The 21770-nt window shown below is 35.5% G+C and overlaps 1 protein-coding gene across 1 annotated transcript in view; it reads right to left on the bottom strand.

The window, feature by feature from the left end:
• The window catches only part of THSD7B (thrombospondin type 1 domain containing 7B), a 6482604-nt gene that overhangs the window by 1554733 nt on the left and 4906101 nt on the right, over positions 1-21770 (bottom strand). Inside the window, exon 16 of the mRNA XM_044074964.1 lies at positions 16895-17158. Coding sequence (XP_043930899.1) covers positions 16895-17158 — 264 coding nt within the window. The remainder of the gene's footprint in view (positions 1-16894; positions 17159-21770) is intronic.

Below are 21770 nucleotides of genomic sequence, written 5' to 3'. Positions count from 1 at the left end.
AATGAAAGTCATTCCTAATCCAATAGATAAATATACATCAATTGGATTACCACTCATACCTTTAACCAACAATATCAACCAAGCTCCATATGTTAAATTATTATATGGAGAATTTTCTTAAAGAGATATGAAATTCTATATTATTCTGTTATTATTCTGTAGTATTTTATATATCAGGATGGAATGTTAGATGTGTAAACAATTATGTTGACTTAGAAAATATTCAATATGTAGTTACCCTTAAGAGATCCCAAACATGTCAGATATGTAATTTCAGATAAATTAAATGCAACAGAGGAGCGTACACTAAATAAGCCAACAACAAATAAATTATTGCTAAAATAATTTGACTAAAAGGACTCTGTAGGAGACAATGAGTGGTTACCAATGAAATATGAATTTACTGTAGGTGCACTGTCTTCCTTTACTTTCCCACTCTTCAGCTCACCAACTTTAACTTAGACTTATGAAAAGACATGGCTTATCAGTGGTATCCTGACTCTGAGTAGAAGCGCCCTACATTCTAGTGTGAAGTACTTTTACATATTTATAGATTTACAAAGCAGAGTCTAAGAATGAACTATGATCACCCTGACAATTCCCACCATGCATAGAGCACCTCCTGATTCCAGAATGGATAATCACATCAGGTCTAGAATAAATGTGAAGGTACCCATATGGTAATCAGGACTTACCATAGGTAAGTATTAATTAAATAGTGTTTAGAGCATCTTAGAGAGTTCTTGGGGCAGTTAAAATACTCTTAAGCCTCTCCTCCCTTGACCAAAAACAGAGATTTCTCTTCCCTTTCTTTCCCTTATTTTAAATCAGTACTAATAAAAGAAATTCAGCAAACATAGGTAAACAGAAATAACATTCTGTAGTCCATCTTGTACATGACTCGCAATACATTAAACAAGTCAGTGACTAACATCACTTTAGTAAACATTATAAAGACAAATTAGAAATAATTTCTTAGCTATTTAAATTTTCTGATAAAGCAAAAATTTAACAATTAGCTATTTTAACTGAAAATGTAAAGCATTTAAATTTTCCTTGCATGTATACACTTCTACTTATATTACAGTGTCAATAGCTGTCTTTCAAATTTGTACAATACTTCACTTCTTCAAATCATTCCTTTTTCAATTCAGGTTTTGTTTTGTCAAAATGGCAACAATATCTCAGGGGCACAATTAATATTTAGATTGATGTTTCAAATAAATAGCTTGCCAGTTGCCAATTGAGTTAGTTTAGAATGTATGATTAGTGCAAATATAGCATGTTCCAAAAATAAAATGTGTTTTTCCGTGTGGTCTAGAGACTGTCATATGCAAGTGACATATATAATGTACCATATATAGAGCAGCTATCTTATGGATTCTGGTTGTTAAAGTAAATTATACTTATTAATCAGGCAGTTTCATTTAAGTTCACAAGTAATTTGTGGACATTGCAGTTGAGTTTCTAGGAATGTGCAGTCCAATGTGAGTAAATGAGTCCACTTTTCCTCATAAACATGTGTCACAATTCATTAAACAAAGCAGAGTCTAACATCTGTCTAATAATCATTATAAAGACAAATAATAGTAATTTCCTAGCTTTTCAATCTGATATTGCAAAATGCTGACAGTAAGCTATTTTAACTGGAAGACTAAAACATTTCAATACTTCCTTGTAAATATACATTTTTACTTTTACTGTAGTGTCAAGGGCTGTCTTTGAAATCTATGCATTTCTTCACTTCTTTCAAGTCATTCATTTTACAGTTCAGATTATATTTTGTCAAAATGTCAATAGTATGTCAATGGCACATTTAATATGTAAACTGATATTTTAAATGAATAGCTATCAGTTGCCAAGTGAGTTTGTACAGAGTGTGAGGTAACTGCAAATATAACATGTTGCAAAAAGTAATATGCACCTTTTCATGTGCTCTAGAGACTGTCAATTTCAAGTAACATATAAAATTTAACTTTTACAGTGCAGACACCTTGTGGAATCAGCATGTTAAACTGAATAATACTTTTTAATCAAGCAGCTACATTTAAGCGCACATGCAGTTTGGGAACATTTCAGTTGTGTTTCCAGGAATATGTAATCCTATGAGGATAAATCATAAAATATTTACAAATATTCCTGTTATGTATTTATTTTACCTTACTTAGGTTGTTTTTCATTTTAATAACTAAACATTACTTTTTCTTATTATTTGTTATCTGTGAGGCTAAATGCACTTCAAAGGTTCACAGTGTCCTTAGAAACTGCAGCAATTGTTTACTCTTTATAGAATGTGATGAAAGCTTCACTTCTCTTAACGAACAGAACATTTTCCCTTCTTTTTTTTTTTTTTTTTTTTTAATATATATTGGTTAATACTAAAAGGAAACAATTCAAAGGCCATATGTACATGCATGGAACATTTTCAGAGTTACTCACAAACATGTCCCCAATCCCAATAAGCATAACAGTGACTATCATTAATCTAATAAATATTGTAATAATGATTAAGTTTACTATTCCAATTAGTCTACCTTAAAACTAGATTATTTTAGACTATTATTTATCTATGTATAGATAGTGCATTATTAAATATATACAGATTATATTAGTATAGTAAATAGGAATTTAGAAAGGGAGACAAGACAAGACAGTTAAAATAAATAATGAGAAGAGAGAGAAAGAAAAGAGAAAATTATGTTGATTTACAGTATAAATATTTTATGTGCTATATAGCCCTCCTTCTGTGAATGAAAAGTATCCTGTTTTTACAGGGTCTATGTTATGTAATCGAACTTCCAAAATTTCGAACCCATATGTTCGAATATGAAAGTTTGAAATATGACAACAACGAATCCTCAGAACAGCAAATTTTTTCCCAGGGAAAGAATTTGCTGTTCCGAAAAACACACACACAATACAAGCACACCAAAAACCTAATAAACCTACTCTACACCTTACGTACACAACTATCTATGCACTAACCTTAACCCAAGCCCTAATCCTAAGGTTTGTCACTATCACACACTTACCTTACCCACACCCTAACCCTAGAGTCCGTCACTATTGCAAACTTACCTTACCCGTGCCCTAACCCTAAAGTCCGTCATTATCGCACACTTACCTTACCCACGCCCAAACCCTAAAGTCCATCACTATCACACATTTGCCTTACCCGTGCCCTAACCCTAAAGTCCGTCACTATCGCACACTTACCTTACCTGTGCCCTAACCTTAATGTCCATCACTTTCGCACACTTACCTTACCAGCACCATAACCCCAACATCTGTCACACTCACACACTTACCTTAACCTGATCTGTAACTTTTGCATCACAGTACTGAAAATGTCAAAGCTGAGGAAACAGCCAACCAAATTCTTTCCCTGGGAAAGAATTTGAATTTCCGCTGCTTCAACATTTCTATTTTTTGAACTTCCCCATTCGATCTTCCAATACTCGACATTTATGACATTGATTAAATGACAGGTACCTGTTTTATATACCTGAGGTAATGTGAAAACTCTCATGTGTCATCTATTTTCAAAAAATATAGATTAGATTCCAGTAGTTAGTTACCTTTGTTTTAAAATTCCAAGCAGTAAAATTGGTCCTTTAAAGTAATGTTAAAACAATTCATATCACAGTAGATGCTTTGAGAGATTTGGCTGTAACAGTATCAGTCTTTTACTTCTTCTTTTTGACGTCTGTTTAGACATTTGTTTCTTTTGTTCTCTTGAGAGAAGGTGACATCCAATCCATATCTTCTGGTAAAGTAATCACATTATTAGTTTTAATAAATGAAGAGGCTTCCTCTAAGTCAACAAAAGTCCTCATCTCATTCAGTATTCTTATCTTAGCTGGATATGCAAGTTGTGCCTTGATGTTATTTTGTTTTAGAAACTTTATCACTGGCCAAACTTTTTTCCTTTGTTCCATTATTCTATATGAATAGTCGTTATCAAATCTTATCAGGCTCTATTTATATTTTAGAGGTGCCTTCCTCCAAGCAGATCTTAAAATCAGCTCCTTGTCCAAGTATGAAAGAAAGTTAATAATTATTGACCTAGGAGGAGAGTTTGAGTTAGTGGCATGTTTCCCAAGAACTCTGTGCACCCTTTCAATCCCAAAGGAAAAGTCCTTCTTTTAAATTTAAAAACTCAGGGATCCAGCTTGATAAAAAGGAAATAATATCATTACCTTCTGTGTTTTCAGGTAATCCGAAAATCCTGATGTTATTTCTCCTGTCCCTTTTTTCCAAGTTATCTACTTTATTAACCAACCAAGTGTTTTGTTTAAGAAGCAGTTCTTTCTGTTTCCTCTTCCTTAAGTCTGCTTTCTATGTCATTTAGAGAAACCTCTATTCCTGTTATCCTTGTCTGGTTTTGTTATAGCATTTCCTTCAGGGTGTTAGCCTGTTTTTGACTACTTGTTTTAAGATTTTCTAGGTTCTCTTTAAAATCATCCATCTTCAAAGACAACTCCTGCATGGTAGATTTCATTTGTTGTAGTTCCTTCTTTAAGGCAGCATCCTAGTATTGCTCATTTTAACAAGTGAATATATCTCCAAGCTTTTTGACAGGAAATTATTTGTAAAACTTCACCAAAGTTTCTAATTATGTAAATTAATCCTTTATCTATAAGATTTTATATTTTGAAGAAAAAAAATTGTTTTCCTGTCTTATTAACCTGGCTATATGGAGCTCTAAAATACTACTGTTTTCAGTTAGCCATTCAGGCTCTGCCCCCCCAAAAAGGAAATTCTTGCTTGCTGAAGGATATTATTATTACACATTTCTCATCATTTACATTGGTCTATGGATTTGGGTCCAGCTACTGGTTTGGCAAAAGCCCTCTTGGCATCCTCTGGGAAGTTTCTAATAACATCAAATTGACATTCATCTGCAAACTTGGTCAGCCATGACAGTAGCTTTGGCCTCCATGAAGTAAATGCCAAAGAGAAGTTGCCTAAGGACAGAAGTGTGGAATATACCACTAGTGGCAGTCTTTTAGAAAAGGTACAGTGGCCCACCCTAATTTCTTAGGTTCTTTTTGTGAGTCAGTTTGCTAACCAATGAGTTATAGAAGGATTATCATTTAACTACTTATTTAGCTTCTTATTGTACAGGGATTTACTATGGTTCCTTTTAGGTTCATAGGTAAATACTAGGCTTTCAGTCTGCAGACTATTACAAGTCTAGCCAGTAACTAGAGGTTAGAATCAAGCCCTGTACCTTGCATCTGTGAGGTTAAGACCTTGACCATTATGCCAATCCCGCCCCCACATAATGTTGTGAATGAAAGTACTGCAAAACGGTAGCTTAAAATTAAACTAGACATTATTAAAATGATAAGGGGGCAACAATACAAATGATCAAAGAACTACTCTACTCAAAAAATGTGTTTACAAATGAAAATGTCCTGGGAGTTATGTTTTTCATGCAAATGTTAAATCACCAAATTGTAAAGATGCTTCCAAGCACTTCTGTGCAATTGGCCTAGTGATATCTTTTGGACTTTTACTAATATCTCCAGTTTATGAACACATTAAATTGATATGCGCTTTGTATACTGCTTATGCTGTGATACTTAAGTTCCTTATTGTTAACATAATGGCAAACCATACCTTGATTATACTGATGTTGGATAAATAATGTAAACTTTACAGATAATAGTGTGTATTTTACATTAAATCATAAAGAAGAATGAACAAGAATATAATCTTCTGGTGAATTATAAATGATACTTAGTTGTGAGACCACTTTATCTCCTACTGATATCCCTTAAAACTGTCAAGGAGTATCAATATAAACACAAAAATGATATTAGATTCTGCAAGTGTATCAACTAATTAACTGAGACAGAAGAAAATGTGCTCTGCCAACGTAAGATTTCTTTTATCTTGAACAAGAAATTACTTTGTGGATTGTTTCTGTAGAACAACTCCATGTTTGTGGTTACTCATCAACAAGCGAACCTAATAAATTATGTAATACCAGAGACTGCTAGTGATATCAGACTGCCAGGCTGCAGCTCCCCTCCAATTTTGTCAAAAGGAAAAAAAAAGTTTAAACTGCAAACTAGTATGTAATGTCAAAGATGCCATGATTTGCAGAACTCAGAGCAGAGCTCATGCTTGTTCGAGTTTTGCTTTAAAAAAAAAAAAAAAAAGAGAAAAAAAATTTTTTCTTGTCACCAAACAGTCCAGTAAGACTGCAGGCATCAGTGAAGATGCCCAAAAGTCACTGCAGTTTTAACCACAGTAAATTGAAATTCAACTACACAGTTAAGTCAGCAGCCACATCACATAATCTGAGTACGTGACGTGGCTTCTAATTAGACCTGCTGCTCTCATGTTCTCTTCCCGCACTTTAAGTTACAGTTAATTTGCAAGGGAGAGTGTGCGAGAGATGGATAGATGATCGAGAAACAAGTAAAAAAAAAAAAAAAAAAATGAGTGGATCATTTCAATTTGTGACATCCATTCTTCAGATAACTTGTTAGGATTCCTTGGCAAGGAAGTTTTTTTTTTTTTTTTTTTTTTTTTTAAATCAACTCTTTAAAAAAAATCATGAGCTCTTATTGTTTGTTTTTTTATTTTGTTTGTTATTTTTTTTTGGGGGGGGGGGCAGGGCCAACCAGATATTTTATGAATGTTTTTCCTGCCAGGTTTGACCACAAAATTTATGTATTTAATTAATACTTCCTGACAGGATCAACTAGATGCTGTTTAAATGGTGCAGGAGTTGTATACATTTTGTTTTTGATATCCTCAGCCTGGAGTATGGCAGGGTCAACCAGACAGTAGTGGAAGCAAAATCTGCAGTAAGCTGGTTGTTTTGGGGGCTATTTGTGATTTTCTTACAATATCCTTGCATGGTCAACCAGATACTAGTAGGTGGTGTAAGTGTTTTGAGGGGTGCTGATGACTATTTCTTTTAAATATACTATCCTTTCAAACCAGATACTAGGGATCTGTGTGTTTTGGGGGCTGTTAATGATTTTTTTTAATATACTATCTTGCCAGGGTTAACCAGATACTAGGGATGCATTGTGTTTTGGGGACTGTTGATTTTTTTTTTTTTAATAGCGTTGTCACCTCACAGCAAGAGGTTCTCCCATTCGATTCTTGGCTGGAGCGCCTTCTGTGTGGAGTCTGCATGTCCTCCCCGCAGTTGAGTGACGTTAAAGACATGCAGGTAGGTGTGAGTGTGAATGGGCATGCCTTCATTAAAGGTTGGATGTTGGGCTGGCAACTCGGCACCATAAAATCCACTGCCAATCATGAGCGGAACGGAGTTCCGCTGTGGCGACCCCTAACCGGGAAAAGCCGAAAGACTTTTTTTTTTTTACACTGGCATGGTCAAGCAGATACTAGTAGTCTATGTGTTATGGGACCATTGATGACTTTCATTGTTTATTTTTTTGTTTTTAATATAATATCCTGGCAAGAATGAAAGCGATACTAGGTATGCAATGTGTTCTAGGGGCCGTTTGTGGATGATTTTTTTAAACCAAATATCTTTTTCCAGGGTTAGTCAAGCTAAATTAGGAAGGTTTTTCAATGTTTTATCATTGAAACAAACTGTATTCTTGCATGAGTAAAGTGTGTATGGGTGAACTAAAGTAAGAGCACATGCAAGTACTTGGCTATGTGAAGTGAAAGAAATACAATAATGCAATTGTGGTCTTTTATTTATTTTTTTTAATTTTAAACATTATAGGCTCAAAGCAGATTCTCTGGATATGCAATTAGGATAGTGGCAATGACTATGTGTGAATGGAATGACTGCAGATCTGGCTTGCTTTCCAAGACTAATGTGCATTTGAGTGAAATAAGATCGACCACAAGCTCTGAACTCTGAATATTGCTTATGTAAAAAATAAGAATGTTTACCTTAATTACAGTGTTGTATTTTTTGTTGTTGTTTTTGTTTTTAACCTCACAAGATCAGGTCATATACTGTGGTTGGGGTTGTTGGTGGAGACTGAGGCTATGTGTGAATGGAACAAATAACCCTGCTGTTTACTGTTGTTGTAATTCTAGCATTGAAATACTGCAATACTGTTCTGTCTGTACTTTAAGATGACTGTAAAATAATTAGCAAGTTTACAAGTAATTCTTAATGCATGTTATTTCATGTCTGCTCATATATACTGAATGTTTGTTTAAAAGGGTTTCTAATATGTTGTAGCTTTTCTCCCAGGACATATGCTGAAAATTCTTTTTGCAACTAAAGCCGGTTGCAGAAACCCAAGTAAACAAAAGTAAAATATATAAAATGAAATGTGTACTCGGCTGGCACACACAAGCTGTGACTAATGTTTCTATCAACAAAATGAAAGTAATGCAGGTATGCAATGCAATTGTTATTATTATTTCTTCTTTAATCCTGACAGGTAAAAGGCAATTACTTTAGTTAGATAATGGGGGGGGGGGGGGTGTTTGTGAATTAAATGAGCTGACTGGCCTTACTGTTTATTGACGTAATTGTGGCTTTGCAAGATTAATGTGTATTTGGGAAAAGTCAGCTGTCATACAAGCCTGTAAAATACTTCTGAATTTGCATGCCTAATGTGTATTTGGGTGAAATAAGACAAGATGTAACTCTCACTATTTGCATGCAATACAGTGATGAAAACATTATTACTGATGGCGCCAAGGCCAAACCACCTACTTTAGGTAGGTAACAGGTATGGGGGCGGGAATGTTTGTAAATGAAATGAGTGGTCCTACTATTTACTGTTATAATTCTGCCTTTGCAAGACTGCTGTGCATTTCAGTGTAGTGAGATGGAGTTAGTACAAGTGCTGACCTTTGGCTAATGTTTATATGAAAGCAAAACAGTAATGTAACTGAATTTTTTTAACTTTATAAGTTCAAACCAGGTACTTTTGGTAGGCAGTTGATATTGGAGCTATGTCAGTGTGAGAAATGAAATGACTGTCCCTTTACTCTTGCAATTCTGGCTTTGCAAGATTAATGTGTATGGGGGGTAAGCATACAGGCTACAATGATTGTCTCTGTGCAACAAAAATTAAACTAACACAAATGTAGTATTATTGTAATGCTGGAAGGATCAAAGCAGAAACTGCAGTGGGCAATGAAATGACTGACCCTTTTTTATTCTTTTAATTTGGGCTTTGCAGGACTAATGTTCATTTGGGAGAAGCAAGATGGAATTCAAGCTGTGACAGTGTGTGTATCAAAAATACATTAATAAAAGCATTAATATTATTTTTTTTAACACCGGCAAGGCAAAGCCAGATACTTCAGGTAGGTCATGGGCATGGGGGACTGTCAATGAAATGAGTACTGTTCATGAAGCTGTTCTTAAAATTTAAACAAATGTGGCACTTATTCATTTTTGTAATATGTTTACTTAAGAGTTACGACCACCACAATACCAGAATGAGTAAGCAGACTTTTATAGTGGCCCATCTAAAATCTATTAAAATTAGAGACTTGACTTTTCATGAAAAGTTAAGAATCAAGAGGACTGGAAGACTAACACCTGATCTCAAGGTGAAGTCTCAAAGTAAAAGTAGGTCAAGTACATGAACACACGCACAGCTTCAGCAACTCAGTCTACAACAAGCACACCTACATTTGTGGTTCTAAGGAAACAAACAGTTTGTACTGCTTCCCATGTTTACTGTTCAGTGGATAGGATGCCTGGACATCAAATGGTGTGAATGACCAAAGGGAATGGTAGAAAAGGCTAGAAATAATGAACAGTCTGCTAAACATTTTGACAATCGAATGACTCTAGTAATGTTTGGAACTGTGATCCCACCTGTGTCTCTGCTGGACAGGGAAAACAGGTGCTGACTTTGTGGGAACATGGGTGAAATTCTTGGCTAGGCTTATAAGGGCCTCTGTGTCAATACCCTTTTATCATCCTATGAACCTATGGATATTAGGTCTCAGTTAAGTACTGGATACTAGTTATAAGTGAAAAGACACAAGAAGAAAGTAGAAGAAAACCATCATTTTCTATCACTTATAATTGACTGCATCAAGTTGTGTGCTGAAGGAGAAGTAGTTTTAAGAAGCCATGATGAATTAGAAGACTCATTGGGTGCTGCAGTGTTCTGTAGACTTCACCTACAGGATTCATACCTCTCAAATTCTTAGCACAAAAAATCTGGACAAAGCCTAAAATAATAGGGGGATAAAGGCCCAAAAAATATGTACAAATTTTAAAAACTGCTGTTATAAACTTAGAAAGTTACTAGAATAACAGGATTTGTTTTAACGTGTATTTTCTAAAAGATATGAAGCCTGAAACTCATATGTATATCATTACTTGGTCGCTTTAATCCTCAGCAATTTGCCAGAAAGCCACAAATTTTATGAAGAACAGACCACAAATATGAGGCAAAAATCTGGACATTCTGCAAAAATCTGGAGAGCTGAGAGGTATAAAAAGACTGATCGGAAGTTGGCTGAACACACAAAAATTTCAAATGTTTTTAAAGGAACATTAAAAACCATTTGAAATGAACTCCCAGACTACATGATAAAAATATGCAGAGAAGAAATGAAAAAAGAAAGTTGTACTGTAAAATTTGTAGCAGTAATTGCAGATGAAACCACTGATGTTGCCGGGCTGTGGCAAATTGCCACTGTGCTCTGTTATGTTGTCAATGACCAGGTGCTGGAACATTTTGGAGATTTTATACCACCTGGACAAACTGCAGAGCATATTGCTGGCATGATAAGAGAACAGCTGAAGGAAGTAGTGGGAGACCATTGTGAAAAAGGGGTTGCTCAGAGTTATGATGGTGAATCTGTTATGACTGGAGTTCAACATGCAGTCTAGGCCATAATAAGACAGGAATTTAAATATGCTTATTATGTACACTGCTATGCCTGCCAACTTAATCTGGTAATGCAAAGAGCTACACTACATAATATTGAAGAGAGGACATTTTTAACTGTTTGTGAAATTCCAGCCTTTTTCTCATATTCATTTTAAAGACAAGCTGCTTTGGACAATATAGCAGCAATGACGCATACCGTGAATGTTTGGAACACAGTGAACATTTAATATCCGCACTGAAAATGCAATGTAGGAAAACTTGGACATGCTGTCAAAGTGTTTTTATTATTTGTACAAGCGTCCTACATCTGCTGCAGGAAGCAAATGGGCTTGAAGATGATGAATTTAAGTTTTGTCTGAGTGTTTTTCTTCATATAATGCACCATGTTAACATTCTTTACAGGCAACAACAGTGTCGTACCACAGATGCAACCATCGTTGAAAAGGATGTGCATATATTTTTGAATGCAATTGACAGTGTCAGATGACATATATACAGCACTGCAGAACAGTACCTTCAAACAGAGAACATCCTGGCAAGACATAGAGGAGAACCATCAAGATCCCAACTATTGCATTACGCATTGTTGATTGCTGCAAAGGAAGTGTGTGATGTCATAAAGTTATAGGCAACATCACAATTTGAACAAACTGGGCATCTTCAGGCTTCTCAGCTGCTACTTCCTGAAAACTTTTCAAAATATATAAAAAAGTTACCAGAAAATCTCTTCACAGCAACAATAGAAAACTATCCATTCCTGTTGAGGGGACAACGTAGAGCAGAACTTGGAGTGGTGTATCGCCGTGATGACTTTGCAGCAAGTGGCAGTGCAGTCAAAACATTAAAATTGTTGGCGGACAATTCATTAACCACTGTATTTTCAGAAATTTACATTGTGTTGTTGATTATAACCATCACACCAATGTCAACTGCTGTGGCAGCAAGGTGCTTCTCAATAATGAAAATAATTAAAATGTTTGCTCATAGTACAATGGGGCAAGAAAGAAAGAATGCATTGGCTAAGATTTCCATAGGAAAGGCGTTAATGCAAAGTATAACAAACTCCATCCAAAGAGTTAGTGATTTATTTGTACAAAATAAAGAGAGACAAATGGACTTTGTCTAAAAGTAAGAAACCTGAGGAATACCCAGAGGAACACAATAGAGGCATTTACTTGGTAGTGGTATACTACAAATACTTTTGAAACCGAGGTCATGTGAATATTATGTTTGCTTAGGAAACTTGAAACGTTCCCCATCTGTGTGTCCAGAAAAAGGAAAAAATTAATAAATCCAGCATGAGCTGATGTGTTCCAGATCAGACTACAGCTTCTCTTCAGGTGCAGAAGCAGAGTATGAAGCACTTTTTGCAGCATACTGCATAGGTAAGTCTACAAACCAACCTGTATATACATGTAGCAATGTACTCTTCCTTCCAGCTGTGGTAACTATAACAGCAAACTGTATGGACTTTTAGGTCATGTTACTGTCTGTCAGAATCACTGGCACATTAGGCATTGGAGTGACCTTGATTTGTGAATAATAAATTAAGATAGTGCAGTGAGATCGCCCATCTCCTTACTTTTCACTTGGCATTGTACAAAATGCAGATTGCTTCATACAGTACAGTGCATGTTTACTACATCATGTGTAGTCATGTATTTACTACATCATGTGCAGTCATAATAGTTTCATGCAGTCAAGACTAACCACTTTTCTTTGTTTAAAGATGTTACAGCAGAATCTAAACACCTCATTAACTCTGAAATGTGCTTTAGTCTAGTATTGGTTGGTAGACTATTCAGCATGTGCAATAGTGACTCAGCACTTATTTTATGTAAATTGGTAAGCTGTGGTCAGGGTTGATCCCACTGTAACATAGCTCTGTCCCTTTCTAGTTGTCTCCACCCCTTTCTAGTTGGCACCACCTATTCAGCTGTTTCCTGCAGCCCCTATTTGATATGAAGTCACCAGCTACAATTGTGTAATATATAGATCACTGTAATCAAGCTCCAAAATCAGGAAGCAAACAGCTTTACTTAGCATATTTCAAAGATAATAAAAGTATATAACAAAATTAGTTAAGCACCTGTTATGCTCATCTTGCACTACAACTTTATCATCCGTCACCACAGAACAGCACTGGGAAGGAGAAACAGTTTTAAATGTCAAAATTCTTATTTGTTTGTAGCAGCACAAAGTGCATTACACCTTTCAAAGCTCTTAGAAGATCATGTAAGGACTTTTGGCAATTCTCTGTGAGGCAGCCCTAAGTGCATTACGAATATCAAAGCTATAAAATGCTGCACTCCTGCATTTTTTTCTTTGGACCTGGTAGTACATCGGAGCACAAACTGCATTACAGAATTCAAAGCTGCAACTCATGTCGTACAGCGACATGCTCTCTCTCTCTTTCTTTTTTTCTCTGTCTTTCTGTGGTAGTACATGGAGACTGTACAGCTCCATTTACCACAAAGAATTATGATCAGGTATCTCCAGTCATAACAAAAACAGTTCTATATTTCTGCCATCCATTTTTCAAAATATATAACACCTTACTTTTGTCAGAGACCTGCTCATAACTTTCTTGATAATATGATATTTCTACATATCTCTAATACCTCAGAAATATTCAGAAACAGTCAGTACCAAATTTCTGTATAAAATATGGATAGAGTTTTAATGTACTATCTTCCATTCTAACAATAAGTCATATAGATGGAGGATCAAGGTACATATATAATAGAGGGAGTCCATAAATTTCATTTAACACTGCTGTTTGAATAAAAAAAGAATAAAGAAAAGCTGGCTAGGCAGTGAGAGTACAAGCAAAACAATTTTAGTGAACTTTTAAAACATAAAACTCATAAAAAACTGGATAAGCGCTTTCATACACATAGTTACTTCATCGGATCCAACATGGATCTAATGAAGTACCAGTGTGTATGAAAGCGCTTATCAAGTTTTTATGAGTTTTATGTTTTAAAAGTTCATTAAAATTGTTTTGCTTGTACTCTCACTGCCTAGCCAGCTTTTCTTTATTCAGTTTCTGCTTTTGCCTTTGTACTACATGAACTACAATATGAACTGGCACCTCACCTAAGTGTCATGTTTAATCATAGCCTCACCTCAGGTTTCGTGCCCACTGAGTGGCGCAGAGCTACAGTTATCCCAATCCACAAGGGGGGATCCACCTTGGATCCCGGAAACTACCGTCCCATCAGTCTGACGAGCCTTATCTGCAAGGCCATGGAGCGTATTATCATGGAACTTATAAACAAAGACATTGGCAACCTTCAAACACTGGACCCCACCCAGTTTGGGTTTGTGAAGGGCCGATCTTGTCTCCTGAACCTGATTGACTTCTTTGAATCAGTCTCCAGAGCCATGGACAAGGGTAAGGTGGTCCACACAGCCTATCTAGACCTTGCCAAGGCCTTTGACACCATCCCCCACTCTGGAATCATAGATAAACTTACTAAGTTGGGCATTAATCCCTATGTCACCCAATGGGTTGCTAAATGGCTTACTGATAGAACCCACACTGTAAAAGTAGCCGACTCCAAATCCAGATCCAGACAAGTGACAAGTGGAGTACCTCAGGGTTCAGTCCTGGGGCCGCTCTTGTTTGGCATCTACTTCTCTGAAGTACATGTCAACACTAAGGGACTCTGGCTAACAAAGTTTGCAGATGACTGCAAACTGGGAGCCATTATTTAATCCCCAAATGATGTGGATACTCTACAAAAGGGCCTTACAGAAACAGATGCTTGGTGCCAGAGCCATGGGCTCAAGCTCAATGCCAAGAAATGTATTGTTATCCCCTTTGGGAAAACACATGTATCCATGAATTACCATATAGGTGGCAGTACACTAAACACAGAAAGTGTGATAAGAGACTTAGGGACACAGGTGGACAGTGGTCTCACCTTCGATAACCACATCGCCACAACAGTCAGGAAATCCTTCTATGTGGCACACCTCATCACGAAGGGCTTTTCATCCAGAAAAAAGGAGGTCATTGTCCCACTGTACTCATCCCTCATTAGACCCATTATAGAATACAATGCCCCATTTGGTATGTACCTCTCAAGACATCTGCAACAACTGGAAAGGCCTCAGAAATACCTCACTAAAAGAATCACAGGCCTAAAGCAGATGCCCTACGCTGACCGCCTTAAAAAACTCCAGCTATACTCTGTTACATATCGTCTACTCAGAGGCGATCTCTGCTTAACATACAAGGCCATGTCAAACCCAGAGCTGTTGGACATGCTACACTTAAAGAAATCCCAATCCCTCAGAGCTACACGTCCAGGGATCTAAACCTTGTCATCACAATAAACAAAACATGCTGGAGGGATAGGTTCCTGACCCAGAGACTCCCCAGACTCTGGAATAGATTGCCCATACATGTCAAGCAGAGTGCCTCTTTGGACCTCTTCAAGAGGAACCTTGACGATTGGATGGGAGAAAGGAAATTCACCCCAGGGATCACGTCAGTTGCCCTGCTAGACAGGGGTCCAGGAAAGTAAATAATGTGGGAAGAAATAGCCAGGGAATTGTTATGGCTAGGCTTGTATAGGCCCTAGGGCTGATAGCCTAGTACCAACCTATGAACCTATGAACCTATGGTTGCTCCTTATTTTATCTTTTTGAATAAAAAAAAAAAAAAAAAACTGCAATCTGTTTAATTTACAACATTTACATATGCTGATAGGAAGTTTGTTTCTGCATTTGATGATTTGACCTGTCATTGATTATTGCCTCGCTAACTGGTGCTGTCTGTGGTTACCTTGTTGAAATGATATGCAATGGCTTCTTATAACCTTTCATTCTATGTCTTATAATACCATATGTCTGTCTGAAAGGGTTTCATGGTTTGGACTGTCTATGATGCAAGTACGAAAGTCACTCTCATTAAAATAATCTTCCTAGCCCAATTTCATATAGGCATACTTCTCAAATCACACAAGCAATTGACTTTATCATTTGCATCCCACCCTCACTTTAATGCAGCTTCAAAATCAATGTACCTTGTGGGATTTGTCCCAAGGTGCAGAGTAATCACTTTTCCTGTACTTCAGATGACCTGGATTCTAATAGCATCAGGGTTGTTGGAGTGGCTGGATTTGGGAAATGATGGAAGTGGGCTACTGTTACAGGCTTACCCAGCCTTGAGAAATGGAGGCTGCTTTGGTTAATGTTATAGCGGCAATGAGAGCCCAGGAGCTTTGTACTGCAAGTGAGATACAGCTTTTTCACAAGACTTGTGCATATGTGGATGTGCATAACAACAACTGGGGAGCTTGCAGCATTGCTGCAAGGTGGGATGTTTGGACAGACATTCTGGCAGTACTATGATAGTGCACACACATCTTTGATCTCCTTACACACCCTTGATATGGTTTGGTCTGAGCCAGGAGGAGGCTAAAGTATGGCAGATGGATCTAATGAGCAAAAAAGGAGTAAAAAATACACATCTTGGGGAAGTAGTAAATTCAGTACTTTGCAAACAGAGCAATTTTGTGTTCAGGTACAATTTACACTCACATCATTTGCAAATTCTTTATATTTCTATGCAAATCACTACTTATATGTGCAGAACAAATATCCTGATATCAAAAATGCCAATATATATATATATATATATATATATATATATATATATATATAGTTATATCATTCCAATATATATATATATATATATATATATATATATATATATATATATATATATATATATATATATATAGTTATATCATTCCAACATTCTTGCAATAATCTACGGGACAAACTGATGTCATAAGGTTTGTTTAAAATTATCACCATGGTCATTTCATAAATACATCATATGTAGTGGAGCAAAGCATTATGGTTAGCATTTGTAAATATAAAAAAACAGTAGCCATTATAATTATAAAGACATAAGTGGTGTAAGAGAATGCATTTCATATACTGAAAGAATAATTGTTATGCAAGCGTAAACTCACTAAATAGCATTTATTTTAAAGCACATCATACAACATTTATTTTCCATTTGATTTATTGTTTCTAAAATTACTTACCATTACTGCTACAAAAGGAATGACCCACCAATTTGCCAGTTTGATCATAACAAGCCACAGCTTTGAACCTCAGTCCTTGTCCACAGTCTCTTATGTCAGCTGGTAGTGTGGATCCTAGTTGAAGTTCTGTTCTTTCATCAGACAGAATGCAGTCTGACCAGTTTCCATAAGGCAGAGACATATATTTTGTGCATGGACAGGTATCATTTTCGATCTGTGGATAGAGTTCTGTGTTCTGACATTTTTCCCTCTTTTTACTTCGTCCTACGGCACATAAAAATATCAAAAATACATGCTTACTGAATAAACAAGTTTAAGGAGCAGTCTAACATTTACTTTAGAAGTTTTTATTTTTAATGCTGTTATTTGGTCATAAGACATGCACATGTTAGAAAGAAAACTAGAACAACAACCTGAATAAACAATGAATAGAAACAATAAACAAAAGACTAAAATTTGCTGACTGTATGATATAATGCGTAGTGTACATTGAAATATAACTATGTCATAAACTCTTTCCATAACTCCAAAGTTAACACACCTATGCCATATACCTCTCAACATTTTAGGACAAGAAATTTGAATAAAGCCAAAAGTAATGGGGAGGTGGACAAAGACCCCAAAATAGGGACACATTTTAAATATTGCTCTTATAAACTTAGAAAGTTGCAAGAATAAAAGATTTTGTGTTACCATGCATTTTCTGAAGGATGTGAAATCTAAACCTGAAAATGTCTGTCATTATTTACTGACCTGAATCCTCACTGACTGCCAGAAAACCATAAGTTTTATGTGGAACTGACCAAAAATATTTGATAGAAATCTGGTCATTCTGCTTAAATCTGGACAGCTGAGAAGCATGCTTTACCATAATTCATGTAGTCTTCTTTTCCCTTTTGCATTCGTCTTCAGTGCCACCTTTCCATGTATAATAAAGCATCTCCTTATCTTACTCGAACATTCCCTTCTCAACCATTCTTCTGTTCCTATTTCCATATATAAATTCCTAGTTGTTAATGTCTTCCCCCTGCAAGTCAAATCTCTGTTGCACCCACAAACTTGTCCGTAACAAGGAATATTCTTCTTTTTACATAATTATCAAGATTATTTAGAGTATGAGATATATACCAGACACTTTTGTAAATAGTTATTTTAGTTATGGTTTATTTTGTTTGCTTAAATGTTTTACACACACACACACACACACACACACACACACACACACACACACACATATATATATATATATATATATATATATATATATATATATATATTTGTTAAAATGTGTCACTTATTTATTATAATTAATCAAAATGTTTAAAAAACCCACTGTTGCACCCAGCCTAATGTCCCTTTCCATGTATCATCATTAGCAGCAGCAGCATCAAGCTCCTTCTCCCTATTCGCTATCCGTATATTGTTACCAGAGTAGGACGCAGCACTGCAGCTGTGAATTCAGTTGTATTCTGTACAAGAGGATACTGGCCTTTCTTACACCTGTGCCATCACAGTGTCCTCTCAGTCTTCACAATACATTGTTTCAGTGACAGCTTGTCAGGTATGATTATTACAAAAATTATGTTTCTTTCCTGTCCACTCTAGGGCTTTTTACTCTGCATTTGTTGTTTCTCTGAAATTCTTCCTAAAAAGGCATAACGTTGCTCGTTTTTTTTTCGTTAAATTCTAAATGACACTGATATACACACACTATTAGTCACATTAAGCACCACTGAAGACTATTCCATCATTTGGGATGTGAAATGACTGCTCTTGTAATATAACTACGCCATGTGACATGCAACAGACTCCTCTAGTTTTTCTGATAATACGTTCATTAAACCTAGAGGAGAAAGGTTAGAAGAGTTTGTTGCGGATGGCTATGAGCTCTTCAAACAAAACAGGTTTAATGAGAGGTGCCGACTCCATGCGATGCATTATGACCTACGATTCATGCAGTTACTCCACTGAAAGCCTTCACACCCAGAGAGATTAACCTTAACCTTATCTTCATTCTTAGTTTCTGCTAAACTTCTGTCCTTAATCCTTAGTAAGCTAGTTGCCCTTGAGTCGAAATCAATTCATGGTGACACTACGGGCAAGCTTCATTGGATTTTGTGGCATATTACTGAGGTAGATTGCCAGGCCTTTCTTCCACACAGATACTGCTGCTGCCCAGCTGTTCCCAAACTAGGTCTTCAACACAGGTCAATCAGATAGTAATCCTGCAGCTTAACCTCTATGCTGTCAGTTCAATGTCGTTAATGTTACTCATCTCTAAAAATCATACACTACCACTTAAATCACACAGTCTCAAACATCTGCTTACAATTTAGCTAATAATTTCAATTCCAAACTATACTCTTCTTCATCTCATGTTATTTTTTCTTTGCCTATCCTTTACTGTACATTCCCTAATACCTTTCCCTATCAGATCTTGCTTCATTAACATGAAAGAATTGTTTGTGACAACTGCAGTTCTTCCATCATACCCAAGAAGTCTAGGTGTAAATAAACTCCCTCTACTATTTCTAATTTTTTAGAAAATGCAGGTGGCAAATGTATTCATTTGAGTCTTTCTACTTCGTTTGAAAAATACAGTTGGCAGATATATTCCTGTTTCATCTATTAAACTTCTTTCAGCACATCCTTCCCTTCTTCTCCATGTAACATGTGACAGTAAACATACCAGGACCTAATGTGCACTGCACTCAGGTGTTTTACCCTGCAACACCACCTCTCATATCTGCTTTCTAATCTCTCTCCCATATTTTCCCAATCTCAATTAATTTAGCTGGCAATAAAATTCAACTCACTCCGTAGAACTTGCAGCTGCTATTCTTGGAAATATATTGGTGCATACAGCTGTTAGAGGTGTTCACTGTTCTCTTTGTATTGCACTTGGGCCTAGAGGGAGCAGATATACTCATACCCCCCCCCACATTGCTCTCCATCCTATCTCAATGAAAAACAGTACAGAGATAATACCCCTTCCTGTTACTCAACTTTGATACAACACACATACAATCATCTTACAGATCCTCCTTTTTATTTCCCATCAGTATAGTTTAAGAGGTGGTTAAACTGCATTCATTTTCTACAGCTCCCTTACTTATCAGTAAAACTATATGTACTAACCTGTTGCTTAGCAGGAGTCCTCATACCTGTATATATCCCTAATTAAATGTACTGAGTCTTCTTACCTTCAATCAGCACATAAACAATAAACATTCACTCTGTGCACACACCAACCCCGTTATCCAGCTTATATTTACACTGAAAAACTGGATTCCATGTTTGCATTAAGTAATACTCTTCCTCAAAATGTACTCCTTTAAGGGTTATAACATAGCCTATATTAAAACAAAGTGCCATTATAACCCTAAATAACTTCAAACTCTTTCTACATATGTGCAAAACTCAAAAATATGAAACTATTTTAACAGAAATAAAGAATAAGAAATTCTTTTTTTTTTCACTAAATATTTTTTTTTATTATTTCAAATAAGATGTCTTAAACATTACATGAAATAAAGATAAATAACATATTTACAATTCTAAAACATTACTAACTTCAAACCATTATATAACTATTTACATTGGTGTCTATGCAAATAACATTGAAATTCTATATTATATAGAGTTAGAAACATAAGTTGATATATCTTCGATATTTTCAAGTATTTCCAGTACTTTCATCCAAGAGTAATAGTAAGAAGTAGATCTTTTAGTTCTGTTCTTCACTGTTAATATTTCCATGTGAGCAACTGTTGTTGTTAAAGTCTCAAATTCCTTGAACGTAGGCGAAGCCTCATTTTTCCAGTGTATAGTTATGATTTTACGTGAAATTGCCAATAGTGACCATAGGATTTTAGTGTATTTTTTTGGTACACAGTTTGGAATAGGAGAGTTGAATAAAATTAAAGACTTTGTTAATTGAAAATTATCATTATAAACAGTCTCAAAAAATAATTAATGGATTTCCAGTACATATTGAGACATATACATTCATAAAAACATGCTGCCAATCTGCTTTTATCTTGATATGGCATCTCCAACATTGATCTTCAATAGAATACATTTTGGCTAACCTATGTGGTGTATAGAAACTTCTGTGTAGATATCTCCAAGTGAATAATTGCCAGTATTTTGATAATGTAGAAAATTTGGAAGATTTTAGAATATTACTTTTTCTTCTTCAACTGGAGGATGGTTGTTTATTAAAGTATAATAATCCCAGTATGATTTTTCATGATAGTTTTTGTTTTTAACAATTTTATAGATATTAGACAAATAACCTGTACCCTGATAAGGCTGTTTTGTGATAAGAATAAGGTATTCAATGAGTTTTGGAGCTTCATGTCTAACTGAAGGTTGCATTTGTTCTATTTTATTTAAAAGAAAATGCCTTAGATTTTGTAAAAACAGCCAATTGTCTTTATTTATATTATAATTATAAATTATCTGTTCCTTTGTTAGAATTTTCCCTTTCTCTTTAAGTTGATGCCAAAAGAGTAATGTTTCTTCTTTAAGTATATTTATTTTAGATATTTGGAATGTATCTAGAATATTTGGTGTAAAAGCTATAGGGAAAATAAGAAAAATCCAAGAATTAATATTTGGTATTTTGTTTATATATGTTCTGAACACTGAAAGTGTAGAACTTACATAGTTTGATGGCAATTTATTAATATTATTCCTTTTCCCTAAAAATAATCTTTTAACATCCATATAAGGGGTGATGGTATTACTGTTAAGTTGTCTTGTATGTGATTATAATTGATTTCTATGTAAATCTGCTCATGGGCTTGTTTCCATATAGGTGTGTATGAATTATTTAACCATAGTGTTATGTTTTTAATAACAGATGAGGTAA

This window comes from Protopterus annectens, chromosome 6.part0 (assembly GCF_019279795.1).
Source record: "Protopterus annectens isolate FY-2018-M chromosome 6.part0, PAN1.0, whole genome shotgun sequence".
Classification (NCBI taxonomy): Eukaryota; Metazoa; Chordata; order Ceratodontiformes; family Protopteridae; genus Protopterus; species Protopterus annectens.
This window is presented reverse-complemented; position numbering and strand designations above follow the sequence as displayed.